This window comes from Oreochromis aureus, linkage group 16, assembly GCF_013358895.1.
Source record: "Oreochromis aureus strain Israel breed Guangdong linkage group 16, ZZ_aureus, whole genome shotgun sequence".
Taxonomy (NCBI): Eukaryota; Metazoa; Chordata; class Actinopteri; order Cichliformes; family Cichlidae; genus Oreochromis; species Oreochromis aureus.
The window spans coordinates 23905741-23920336 of NC_052957.1; the positions used below are offsets into that span (position 1 = coordinate 23905741).

General features: G+C 40.9%; 1 protein-coding gene across 1 annotated transcript; it reads right to left on the minus strand.

Annotated features, from left to right (window-relative positions):
* Nucleotides 1–792: 792 nt before the first annotated feature.
* On the minus strand, nucleotides 793–11378 carry shox (short stature homeobox). Its single transcript, XM_031741441.2, is given in 7 exon segments — nucleotides 793–2980; nucleotides 3344–3485; nucleotides 3488–3565; nucleotides 5490–5578; nucleotides 5765–5822; nucleotides 9141–9349; nucleotides 10977–11378. Coding segments are annotated over 7 exon segments (951 nt in total). The 5' UTR covers nucleotides 11224–11378; the 3' UTR covers nucleotides 793–2852.
* Between the last annotated feature and the right edge of the window lie 3218 nt (nucleotides 11379–14596).

The window sequence follows — 14596 nt, forward strand, 5'->3', positions numbered from 1 at the left end:
AGAAAAAACAAGCCGCTGACCATTTTAAAGTGCAAAATTTAGTATGTGTGGGTAAGACAAGTGGAGGGACTGACTTGAAATGCTGACAAACGTGTAGAAACTCTCGATCTTCTCAAGTGATGTGCTCAAAACACGAACAAAACATCTTCTCTGAGCACACGGGTCAGAGGACATCACTTGTCAGATGTACAGTAACCCTTGCATCTCTTTGCTCGCCTGCTATTTTCCCAGGCTTCCCACTCCAGTTACAGCCATCTTGCTTCTATTTGACGACTGTTCTGCCCCCCACTTTCCATACCAATCTTATCCGTGTCATTTTGACAAACACTGCGAGAGAGATGTGCCGCGCAAGAGGCTCCAGAAAAAAAAAAGGGCTGCATCTGGATTTTATAGCAGCTCAATTTTCTCCGCTGGTGTGTGGCACAGATCGGATGGGAAGAGCTGGACCGGCTAACACGGAGTCTGCGTGAATGTCAACTGTAGACCGATATTGATATTGATCCGCAGATTGAGACTGTTGTTGAGGATCAGCCGCAACATGATGTGAGGCACGAAGAGAGCGTGACGCAAATACCCCGAACACTGGGAGAGGGGATTAGTCGTGGGCTGCTGTTATTATCTTGGAAACGTGGTTACCACTGTGTATCCAAGTAATTTCCAAAGACTGCAGTGCTGTTCGTTTGTCGAGCGTATAAGAAAAATTACACTTACACTCCCCAGGAGGATTAGCTCATGTACAAAACCGCGGGTTTTTCGTGCAGTTTAACAAGTTTGAACAGTATTTTTTAAAAGTCGTGTACAAATATTTATAACTTTATTGATAGTTTACTTGTACAAGATGTACATTCATATTTTGTGACTCAAAAGGGGAAAAAAACAAACTGTACGATGATCCATGTTTAGGCATGCTTGCATATGAAATGGTAATCATTTTAATGGGTACAACAAATTCCATGGATTGTTAAATTCAACCGTCCCTGAAATGTTTGTAAACTCGGACACGCTACATTTTTTTTTTTTTTTTTTTTTTTTTTTTTAGGCAAACAACTTACTACAGCCACACCCCCCACGCCACCCCCCCAATTCAAAATGAAACACTTAATAAAAACATACAAAAATAAATGCAAAGCCATGTAAAAATGTACACTTGTAGTTCAACTATTTAATCTTTCATAAACTTTCAGACAAAATAATAAATAAAACACCCATATGCTTAATTTAAAATGGAGACATTAATAAACATTTCTAAATGGAGGTCTGGTAAGACAGAACATGTTGTTTGGAGACTGTTCGAGGTCACGTGGACCTGAAGCGGATCCACATATTTAGCGCAGGTCTGACAGCAGTGTTTAAAAGGTTGTCAAAATAAACGGAATTTCATCCCAATGTTTTTTCTGGAACAATTTGTAAAATACACGTTGAATTTATTTGGAAATTAAGGATGAAAAAGACAAAAAAAATCACATACAACATGCAAAATTAAACTAATCGTATCATAAACAACTGCTCGGTTTGGGTTAGGGTGCTGATTTGCTGATAAAACACTTTTTCCTAAAAATGCAAAAAGCAAAAGGGATTTCTTCGACCGTTGGTGGAGTAGTTAAGAGGGCTTCTTTTCATGTACCTTAATTTCTGCTGAATCCAAAAATGTGCTCATGTCTTTCCTCATAAAAGCTGTGCCTGATGTATAGAAAATTGTCTGAATACATAGGTTATGTAGGGATATGGCACCTGGTCTTTAAGGGGGTTTTCTCAAACTAAACAAAATATACACTGCCGTAGAAAAACTGGTGGGTTTGGCAAATAAACTGAGCACTCCAACAGTGCATGAAAAAAATAAAAATAAAATAAAGTCATTGGGTCTCTTTATCATTGAGGACTAACTGCTAGCTGTTTTTACTTCTTTTTTTCTTTTTTTGCTATTTACAGTATTGCACTTAAACTGCACACCATTGCATTTCAGTTTGACTGATGCTTTCTTCATATTTTTTCAGAATTACAAAAGAAGAAAGGAGGAAAAAAGAAAATCCCATTTATACCCTTTATCTAAGATAATTGTTCTTTTTGCTGATCGCGTGACGATATCAAACCCAGCTCCCCCCTTTAATTAATAAAGTAGTATCTGCTTGTAGTGCCATTTGTAAACACCCACGTGCGAGACCTGAAGTGCAAAGGCGATCTTCACTTCTTTACCCAAAAATACAACACAACAAACAGAAAGGAAAGAAAATAATAGAGACAGAGCGAGAGCGAGATAGATAGAGCACACTTTGAGAGAGAAATGCAAACCAAAAGTCTCGCCAACACATGCCCGACAACACAGAGCAACGTCTCTCCACTCTGCGACTAACAACAACAAAAAGAGGGAGGAAAAAAACGGATTTGTTGCTTTTGTTAGAGCATAAGTCCATCAGAAGAAGGGTATCAGACTCTAATGGAGGCCTTTGACTTTGAAGGTGTCGGGGGGGCATGTTGGATGGCAGTGTTTAAAACAGCTGTCGAGTGTTAATGTCAGGTGCGGATGGAAACCAGTCCCAGTAACGGTCCTCCATTAGAGCTCATGCACTTGGCAGCAGCAGGGAACACAGTGGTTGGAGACAAATATGGCCTTTTTTTTTGTTCTTTAAATGTTTTCTTCTTTCTTTTCTCTAGTGAGGAGCGGGGCACGAGGGGAGGGAGGGGGGATTGGGGAGGGGGGTGAAGGTGAGAGCCGTTCCAATGCCTCGGTGAGGTGATGTTTGGGTCTGTTTTCCCCCCCACAAGCTCAACCCTTTGCATTGTCAACATGGCGGCAGCCAGCGTCAGCGAGGCTCTGCTTTTGGCCCTGCTGCTGCCTGCCAGTTTGCTTTGTTCTAACATCTTCTGGTCTGACGGGCCCCGGGCCTGGCCCTCAGACAGACATCCACATGTGTTTGTACGGTCCTTGGGATGTGATCTGTGCCTGGAGTGGACTGAGCCACTGGCCCCGCAGAAGTCCTGCCTGTTGGGCGAAAAGTAAAAGGTGATTTCATTGGTATTTAATTACCGTTCTCTACAAGTGGTTTGTTTTGGCAGCTGGTTTTGTGACAATTTTCTCGCTCCCCTCCTCCTTTTCTTTTTTTTTATTTTCTTCCTCCACTGTTCTCCCCCTTTCTCTCTCACACCCACTCTCTCTCTCCCCCTCTCTGTTATGTGTTCCTCTCTTTCATTCTCACTCAGTGTTTTTGTTTATTTTAGTTTTAGCTGTGAGTGTCACGGCCCTTTCACAGGCTCAGTCTTGTGTGAGAGGCGATTATGGGCATCAGGCGAGCGGAGGGGCAGCCCGGTGGGGTCAGAGTCCCAGAGCCTCGGTGTGTTTTCTTGCCTTGAGTCGCAGGTCGGCGATGCTCGAGTTCTTGCTGTTGCTTTTGGCGGCTGCTGCCACCGCCGCCGCCGCCGAGGCCGAGTCGGCCAGAGATGCGATTGGTAGTCCGAAAGGAGGGGGCGGGAACATCAGGTAGGGCGCGTGTGCGGCCAGGTGAGGGTGCAGGTGGGGGTGGGAGTGGGCAGAGTGGGTGACCCCTTCCAACTGGAGCTGTGCTTGGACCTGCAGAACAGCGAAAACGTAAAGTCAGCATGAGCCCCTCAGGACAAGTGTGTGTGTGTGTGTGTGTGTGTGCGTGTGTGTGTGCGTGTGTGCGTGTGTGTGCAGAGAGGATTTAGGTTTCACAGTCTGACACTATTAAATTCCCCCTCAATTGTTACCCCCTCAAAGCTGTTGCTTACAGTGTGTTTTCTATGAAAATAGTTAAGGGCTGCACTCTGCGCTTTAGCCCTTTCTTCATGTCAGCTATTCTAAAAGTTAATGAATCATACATTGCTCTCAGACACCACATCCAATTTAATCGTCTAGAATCAAAGTCTTTCTAGGACCCAGAACAGATTTGTTTAATTCAGACTGAGGACTCCGTTATACCCTTGGAAATACGCAGTCTTGTTATCCTGATTATGTATTCAATTGCATAAATAAACTATTTTGCACTGAAAAGATATTCACATATTTGGAGTTATAAATATTTATCCAGACATATTCCTGAGTCAAGGGGAGGAAAAAAAGAAAAAGAAACCATAAGGAGCATAGGATATCAGTTTTCACATTCTTGGCAATTATTTTATAAGAAGTAGGTGAAAATTAAGCATCCGCTTACTTCAGAGGGAGAGAGCTGAGCCTGTTGCCATGTCTCATGTGTTTCAAACACCACAGGAAGAAGTGGGAAAACTAAAGTATTTCGAGCTTTCTTCTCCAACCAAAATAGCACGATAGAAAGTCAAAGTTTTAACGTGACTAAATATTATTTTTAGTTGTATTTTAGTATAAAAATGCAAAAAAGGAGATTTAAATCGAAGTTGTTAAACGAAAGGGAAAATTAATTTGTACCCACGAGTTTGTGGTTGCTAAGCGCTGCAGTGGCATCCAAACAAAACCTTCTGCAAAACAACAAATTTTTCCACGTATCGCATTCGCCGAAAGAATCGGGGAACAAACTGGAGCCGTGACTGATAATTTCCAATTGTATAGTGCGAAGGCGATTGGTTACACAATGCAGAAGGACCACTGGAAAAACAAATCAGAGTTATGAAACTTGATTTTGTGGGTTATGGCAGAAATTGATCTATCTCTGAAAAAAAACCAAACAGGTGACGCAGGTTCAGAGTGATTGTGTGCTTTCAGCCCAGCACACACACAATCTTTGCATTGCTTTAAAAGACACAAGTCTTTACTTTTTTGTTGACAAGAGGTCATGACCTTACCCATCCACCAGCCGCTAGCCATCTCCTCCTTTTCCATGCATATGCAGCGTTGTAATATCTGAGTCTATGCATGCCTAGTGCCTGTTTCAACCTCGTGCAACGTGCCTCTCTCTCAGTATGCAGGCCTCAAGCCTCCACCCCTGCCAGTGCAGCTCAACGCCAATATCCATCAGAGCCCACTTCATTCCCCGCTTTCATCATCTCTTTTATGTGCTCACGCCCGCCGCACTGTTGGCTTAATTAGGCCGTTGCTTTTCGCGAGGGTCAAGCAGACAACACAGCAACCGGGACGTAGAAGCAGACAGCAGCAGATCAAATGTCTGCCCACCTTTCCTCTCCCTGTACGGTCCAACCTTCTCCCCACAGCCAGAAGGTGAAAGGTGCACTGAGGCCTGGACACCCCCCCTTTCACTCCCCCCTCCACATATGCACTCTTTCATCACTTCAGTCTAATAGCTGCACATGGCTTATAAACATGCATGTGGAAGCACAAATATAGAAGGCCCACTCTGACACCAATTCCACCGCATATCCAAGCGCAAAACAGTCCAGTCTCAACTTTTACATTTATTTGACGGGTTTTTTTAGACACGACGCATCACTTGTCACCACTGGATTATTTATTTTCCTTTTTTACATTTAAGCTTATTTTGGTTTCTGGATTATTTTTAGATTTTTCAAGCTTTGTCAATTACCACAAATATGAAAACATGGCCTACCTGTTGGAAGGGCATCCGGAGGGCGCCCATATTGACATAGGGTGCTACTCTGCATGCGTCAAGGGGACTGCCGCTGCCCAGAATAACACCTGGAGAGAAGGGAAAGATGTCTGTCAGACAGCCAGACAGTTGTTGTTATGTGAGATGAGGAGGTCACAACTTTTTTTTTCGCATGCAGTCATAAAAATGGTGAAACTGTGTCAAAATGTAATCAGTAATAAATTCAGTAATAATAATATTAAGAGGCAAAAATAAAGGCAGCAAACTGCATTCACCTTTGTGCATCTGGTTTTCTTGTTTTCGACATTTTGCTCTCCTGTTCTGAAACCAAACCTGCAATTGAAACAGAAAAGAACTGATTAGAATAGATGCAAACAGTTTCTATCCTATTTGTTGTCATATTTAAATAGTTAAATTAGATTGTCTAAAATGGAGAAATTTATTTATTTTTTTGTAACCAGGCAAATAAAAACAGGGGAAATCCAACACACGCAAGCAAATAAAACCTAAGTCATGTGTGTGTACAAATAAATACAAATTGTAATAATTTTCAAAGAGGAAAAAAAGACTGTAAATGAGACTAAACAAATTTAAAGATTAAAAATAACACTTTTAAAACTGAGTTAAATGGCCTGGTTCTTATATAGCGCTTTTCTACTCAAAGCGTTTTACACAACTCGCTTCATTCATACAAGCACTTTTTTCTTTGCTCTGTCTGTCTAACATGCACACAGAGTAACATGGGGGCAGTATCTTGCCCAAGGATATTTGGCAGACGGGGATCAAACCACCAATCTTCCGATGACCTGCTCTATCTCCTAAGCTACAGCCACTTAAAGTCAGTGTAACTTTAACAAAGTTATAGTAGGGTTGTAAAAAAAAAAAGTGTAGCAATTTTACAAGGATACTATGATCCTTCAAATAAATAAATAAATGTCATTAACTATCTTCCAATTTGCTGACTGCCTTTGAAGCTGCAGGCTGCGGGCCTATTGTTAATCACCATCAACTTAATTTGCCTCGTTGAATAACATTATCTCCCCTCCCCTTCGACCCCCGCGATGATTATCGTTTACAGATGCGAAAATTAGCGACCGGTGGAGGACCACAAAGGGCGCCGACTGATGATGATGATGACGACTCGGGGTGCCGTGACGCCGTTTTTAAGCTGCGGGGGAGCGACGTGCAACATCGTGTCGATGGGACTGCAATAACAGGGGAAGTCGATAAAGCGTCCATTAGGGACCGAGGCGAGAGAGCAGGAGATAACAACGAGGCGAAAATTACAAGGAAAACAAATGTATTGCTCTCTGCTTCATAAAATATCATCCAAATATATTTTTTACAATAAAAAACACAGCAGTGAGATTTTCCTGTCAATACGTTATCAATGTCTATAAATCCTGTCCACGTAGATTACATTATTATTATTATTATTATTATTATCATTATTATTATTATTATTATTATTATCGTGGTGTAGGCCTGAAGCTTAACACTGCACATTGTCGTTATTGTTTGCGATTGTTTACGCCGTGAGTTATTAGCTCTACAGCGGTAAATGATGGTAGGAAAGGTGTTTATGAAAATCCCAGGTGATTTTGCATAGACGCACAGTAATCCCTCAGATAAATCAAGGCTAATATTAGACGGGCCCGAGATCAATTCCAATTACGTGCCAGTATGTTAAGCAAAGTGAACTACACTGGTTCAGACAGTTATTTCTTCATTAAGGGCCACTCAATGATGCGCTTCACAAATACCCTAATCTCATTTCCTTTTTGATTTTTTATTAGAGACAGTGAATAATGACATTTAATTTAGCAGCGCGCCAGAAACCCAAAGATATTAGTCCTAACCGAATTACTGCCTGCTCCTCACCAAGCTCTCATAACTTTCAATTAGATTCATTGACAGCTGCTCGGAGCGCAGGTTCACAGCCTGTAACAGCCCTGCTGCAATTCGCTCTCACTAAATCTGGAGAAAACATGTGCCAGTGCGCACCCCCCCAAAAGAGAGCCTGAAAATGCTTTATTTATTTTTCCTTCATCTTTTTTTCCCCCAAAAGAGAGCATCGGTGGGTTCCGAGTGTCTATTTGATAACATAAAACACACACACACACACAGACTCGGTCTTTATCAGTCATATTTCCACCATAAATAATTTTAATGCACGCACTTTATTAGCGATAATCGCAGTGTACTGCTGTCAACTAAGTCCGCTCAGGAAAAAAAGGTAGTCGGTGGCTTATAAAGCTCTATGATGCGGCTTATTCATCCGATTAGATATAGCTGAACAGCAGCAGAGTTGGCCCAGAATTGAATTATTTCTAATCTGTTTTTATGGGGACACTACATCAAGCCAATGGCAGATATTACAAAGAAAATGAGGAGCGATACGAGTTGACATAAGAGCGCGTCCCCTGAAGCAGCCATTCAGGCTCTTCATTCATTTTAATCACTGGCTGGATTTCTTTCTTCTTCTTTTTTTCTACCCGCAAGGATGCTCGGATCGGAGGCAGTAGGCTCCACAGGCCTACCGCTGCAAGTTCAGCTGGTTCTGAGGCTATCCATCCCGGACGATTTATAACTGATTTACTGCTACTGTACGTGAATCTTTCATTAAACACACACTTTAAAAAAATAGTTATTTGTCATACTTGTTAAGAGGGCATGATGAACCCTCTACATTTGATATTTTCCTAAATAAATATATTTTTTTTAAATAGTCAAATCTGCGGCAATTGTGCAGTCATGTTTCTAACATGTATAAATGTCGCAGTGAAACCGTCTCCCTGTAGGAATATTAGGACACCACAGAGAAAGCTAGACGGGGCTTTACAAACCTCCCCATAGGAATATTACAGCAATATTTCAGACGTGGAGCTTTTTCACTAACAAGCTGGATCATTTATCTGTCAAGTTTCTAAGGTCAACCTGCCACTAAACTAATGAGCTCCTAGCTTTTTATTCTTCTGTTTTTTATTTATTTATTTACTTGTATGTTTCAGGACACACGCGGCGACCTGTTTATGTACCAAAAGAAACCAGATTTTTTTAAAAGCTCGGTTTTTTCTTCTTCTTATGATTTAAACACGTGGCTCACACGCAGTCTTTCGTATTTCGAGTCATTTCAAAGGATTTTAAAAAACGTCCTCAGTGGGAGAGCAAACACAACAGAAAAGGTTTATTTAAAAAAAACAGAAATGAATAAAAAGGGTGCAAAATGACTGCACAGTTTTATAATATATTTTTCACGTTTTTATAGCAATATGCGATTTTTATAGCAAAATTATTTCACGATGGATCCACGTGGTCTGGTTTTCCTCCTTAAAAGCTAAAAATATATTTTCTTATATTTTCGGTTAATTACAGTGGGGTTTCCTTATAGAACAAATTAAGGGCTGGCTAGATCACTAACATATTTCCCACAAAGCAGTGATGCCACTTAACAAATCACCCCCACACACACGCGAGCTTACAAGTGTTGCTTAACAACACCAGAAATATTTTCACACTACAGCCGTCAGACAGACAGACAGCAAAGCTTCTTGGCCGCTCCTCACACAACAGCAGCAACTGCACGATTTCCACTCTGCATCACAGACACGAGAGTGAAGAAAGTGAGTAACCTATGTGGGAAATCCTCACCTGCACTCTGGCCTCGGACAGTCCCAGCCTCTGGCTCAGCTCCTCTCTCATGAAGGCGTCCGGGTAATGCGTCTCGTCGAAGAGCCGCTCCAGCTCGTTGAGCTGCTCCAGGGTGAAGTTAGTGCGACTCCTCCGCTGCTTCAGTTTGCCCTGTGCATCTTCATCCTCGGACTTCACGTCCTCCTTTTTCTCCTTACACTCATATATCCCTGTTAAACGGCCCACGGGTGGTGGGGAAAGAAAACAATTATTATTATTTTTTTCAAAAAGGAGAAGATGCGTTTAAAATTCACACATGCACACATTCCAAGCTCAAAACACACATATCACAAGTGCGCATTAAGGGTTCCCCCCATATAGTCAACACTGGGCCCTGACAGGGGGCCTTAGGCCTGGCACTTTGACAGCAACACACACACGAACACACACACATTACACAGCTTAGTTCTTCAATAGAGAGGCCTGTGGCTGCATTTCCAGCCTCCATAAGTCAGCGTGTAATGTCAGTGCCGTAATGGAAGTAAATCAGTCAATATGGAAGCCTAATAAGGGTATAAGCGATTTAAAGAGCAGAGAAATAAGCCCCGGCTAAACGGAGAAGATTTAGGCCTAATTACTCACCTCCATAAAACAGACCTTGGTTATTTTAGGATATCCATAAAAATCATCAGCCAACACATTTTTTTTATTTAATCACACCATTACGCCGCGTGGCTGACAGTACACTATAGCCTAATAAAAATAGAACAGCCTATATAAGCAGCTATTAAGTGTTATCAGTGTTAATTTTAGCAACAGAGTTGACAACTGCTGCAATTAATGGCCTTTTCTGCCTCATTTTACTGTTTGTACTTTGCTGACGCCAAACTGTTGTTTTCTCTCTCAAATGAAAGTCTTTTTAACTTTTAAATAAAATCCGATCAGTTTATGTTAAAAAAGACAGATTTAATGTAAATTACAGGGCTGATTATTGCGCCATAGTGCTGACTCCTTTTTTAAAAACTCTTTTACAGGATAAATATAGAAACGAGTCCACTAAATCATAGTTTTCTGCCCACTGCACATTGTGTGACTGCTGAGTGAAAGGAGGCCTGTGCTCCTGCTGTATGCTACTTCACAGATTGGAAATGAATAAAGTGCTTTTTAAAAGGTAGATCTATTTATGTTTTCAGCTTACACACGATTTTGCAACTGAAACAATAAAAGGATTTAGTGCTACTATAGCGTGTGCAGTCTAAGGGAGCATGGCAATCGGCAGTCCTACAGGCTATGGGTTTATACACTGCATCATAATTACATTATATTTAAGCTTTTACACAACGCCTGCTAGAATGCACAAGAATACATAATTTACTAATAAAGGCAAAAGAAAATACAATGCAGTGCTGACTAAAAGTAGGTTGTTGCCGGATAGTTTAATACCGGCATAAAATGGTGACATATAGTCCAAATAAGGCTAAAATCATTATTAAACATTAGACATTTAATACGATTATATTCTACAGAGCAAATCTTGCTGTATTTTTTTCTTTCCCTTCGTTTGCAAACTATCATTAAACAGTTAAAGCGATGGTCAGGCGAAGGGCCCGCCTCCTGCTTTGTAAAATTATCATTGCAATAACAGATTAATGCGTTAACTTTGGGGAACTACATTGACTAAACGCGGTTACGTAAATTCAACTCTTTTTTTATGCACGTGGATTTTGTAAAATTATAATAATTTAAAAAAAACAAAAAGAAAAATGCATCGCTCCGGACACACCAGACAGCCGAACTTGAGACATTTTCCCCGACATCACGCGGGAGCATTTCTCACAATTAAAGTGAAAACCTTACCCTCTGTCGCCCTCGTAACATTAAAGTCCTTCAGTTTCTCCTTCTCCAGCTCGACGTGGTCCTTGAACAGATGCACCGGGCAGTGGTTGCTCTCCGTAATGTCCTGCAGGTTTGTCTCCGGGCTGCCCAGCTCCCTCGCCCTTGTCAAGCCGCTCTCCAAAACTTCCCTGTACGTGATACTCTCTTTGCTGCTCTCCTTGGTTTTCTGATCGAACGATTTCGACACGAATGCCGTAAGTTCTTCCATGGTCAGCTCTGTCGCTCAGTAGTGCTCCTGCTCAGGGAAATCCACCGTGAATTCTCAGCATATACCGTCTCTATATACCAGTGTACAGCTCACGGATACGCTCTTTTAGGAGGCTGGCAGCAGCGATAGATAGAAGGGGTGGAGAGGAGGTGAGATCACTCCTGCTGTTGTGACTGTGTATTTGAGAGCACACTATTTATACACGGCCACCTCAGCCCAGCGCCCCCACCCCTTCTTCCCTCGGATCTCTGTGTCTCGAGCAATTACAGGCCGGCTCGACTTTGCAGAATTCAACTTTCAGCAGCTTTTTTTTCCTTCTTCTTCTTCTTCTTCTTCCACAAATCAATGATGGAACTGATGGAGGCGGTTAATTGAATTACAGGGTCATTAAAATGCCTATGGTGGCTCACTCCTGTGAGGAGGCTGTATATGGCTGTTGTGTCTAATTAATTCGGCGAAAATTTAATTAACGCGATTAGGAGATAGAAATGCGGGGTTTGTGGAATTTCGCTTTGATTTTCTTTGTCATTTGTTGACAAATGTGTTTGAACCTTTATGTGCGCATGAGCCACCTACAGTTTCTGGTTTATAGGTTTTCTGGACTTGTCTGAACTGGAATTAGCATACAAGATTCCTGAGAGCAAAAGGCGTGCACGGAGGCAACGATCAGCATTATAAAGTTGCGAGTGAACTGAAAATATGTGGACTTGCATCACAATGAACGGGTACTAACGCTGACCCAGTGGGAATTACAATAGATATTAATAATGCCTAAGTAATGTCTGAAAAAAATAAGTGACCCCCTCCTCCAAACATTTATTTTCCTCAAAAAACAAGTGCAGCCAAAATTTATTTGATTGGAGTTCTGAAGTTATTTTCAACTGCCTTCTGCAGATAAGAGCATATCATATAAATGCATACAGCAAAACAGCGGAAAGTAGCCAGCATCTAACAGCAACAGATGCATAATTATCGGATAATGGTGTAATTAATATTTTGGTACTCTAAATTCGGGTCTCTTTTGAGTATTCAGTTGGAATCCTTTGCGGTTTCCGTTTACAGATACGGAATAGAAATCAATAGATATCAGCAGTGAAAAAATGTGCCCTCTTTTTCATGGGAATAAGTGAGCCCATAATGGCTTAACGTTATCTAAGTCGTTCATCAGTCCAGCACACAAACACAAAAAGGCCGAGAGAAGAGTGCGATCCCCTGGGTCTGCCGCCCTGAGCGGCCCGCCACTGTGAAAGTCTCATATCTCAGCCCTCTAATGACTCGGTTTGATGTCTCTCCATTTATCAGTGAGCCCGCTTCACATCACTGCGGCTGACGCACAAGTCGCGGTCTCTCCCTTGTTCCATGAACTGCGCCTTTTGTTGTTAATAGACCTAAATCCTCTTTAAGACGCAAATCTGCGCTCCCAGTCGTGTGCCTCGATATCATCCCACAATAAAGCGGGGTTTACAAAAGGCGCACGTGTCTGTAACGAAATAAAACACCAATGGGGTTTTATAAAACGGAATTAAAGGCGATATTGAACTTTTACGCACGACTCCTGCGCTTCGTCTGAGGGTTTTTTAAAATACACTTTTTATTTTTATTTCTTTATTTTGTCCTTTAAGGTATATTTATGTTGGATTTGAGATTTTATGTACATGCAAAAACTAAAAAAAAAGTGAGACATAATAAACCAGTCTTTAGAAATATAGTATTTTGCTACCAGAGATGATTTTTAAAAAGTATTGTTGAATGGTGTATTCACACCAAAACCTATGCAACATTCTCTCAGTGAGACAAAAAAAAAAAACCAAAACATTTTCCCAGAATAATAAAGGAAAACACATTGCCAGAGGGCCTATAGGCAGTGCCTGTTTAATATGAATGACGAGCACGGCGCCCAATTAAAATAAGACAACTTATAGCAGCGTGTACTCGTGTATCTGCTTAATGTTTTACCACGTTTTTATGCCACTTCATTGTTTCTGCTGAATAAACAATAACCGAAGCAAAGGCACATTTCTCAGCTCCACTTTCTCTAAATATTTATTGCACAGAAATGTTTCTGCATGTAATCTGACAGACATGAGCCATGTGTCGGCCAATCAGCAGCAGCCTGGAGGAATATCAGAAGAAATCCAGGAGGGATGCTCTTTACGCACCAACGCTGGTGTCGCTACAGTTTAGTGGCCAAAAAAAACCTCTTAAAGGGGCCTCAATCATAGCTACACTTGCCGTTCATTCCCCACGATTCAAACACCCCCTCCTTTCCTGCTTCACGGAGGAAAACACGTATTTTATTTTTTTAACTATCCAATAACTTAATTATTATCGGTTCAGGAATCGTTATTTTAGCCGAGACAAATAACAGCTACTAAGCTACTATGTGGCAGAGTATAAGATAAAACATTTTATTATTATCATCATCATCATCATTATTATTATTATTATTATTATTATTATTATTATTATTATTGTTATCATTATTATCATTATGCAGTAATTTAATTATTTATTTTATTTAATTAATTTAAAATTTGTACTTTTTTGCATTTCTTTTTTCTAAAGCACACATGTATAAGAAAAACGTTTTATTTTATTTTATCTTATTAATGCCACTTTGTATATACATTTACATTTATATTTGATCATTAGCTATTTATCCCATAACATTAATATGATCACATTTTATTACTATTTTCATTTTAATGACATTTATATACACGTCAGTGTTGCTATTATAAAGTAACACTGTCTATAAATCTAATAATGTCCTGATCAGGGAGCTGAGGAATTCCTTCTCTACCTGCATGTGAAGGCTTTGGAACATTATCAAGACATCAGCAGACTTAAATGAGTCTGTGCTGGCTGGTGCAGAGCAGAGACAGAGAGACAGAGAGGAAGAGAAAGGGGGTGGAAGAGAGGGTGATAAAGTGGGGAAATACTGTAGCAATGCAAAGCAATGAGCAAAATAGGATTGTGTTGCCCCCATTGATCACAGTTCAAATTTACACATCTGGTCATCGTTTAAATATTAGAAGTGAACCGCTTTGGAGCTCTGTGAAGCATGTGTGAGGAGTCTAATCCCTCTGGGCTGTCAATACTCACATTTGACAGAGGAGGAGTAGGGAATACTGAGAGGGTCAGAGCAGTGTCTGCCTGGACACAAGTCTCACCTCCAGCAAAATGCCACAGCACTGCTTCAACCTGCTGCCTCTGCCAAACTAATCCCTCGTGTGTGAAGGGGGAGTAGAGCCTAAATGCAAATCTCATGTCCTGCAAGTTTGCCAAAAATGTTTTCACTCATGAGAAGAGTCATTTATGAAATATTTCAACTGCCTAAACTGAACAAAAGGACTTATATTATTTTGTTGCA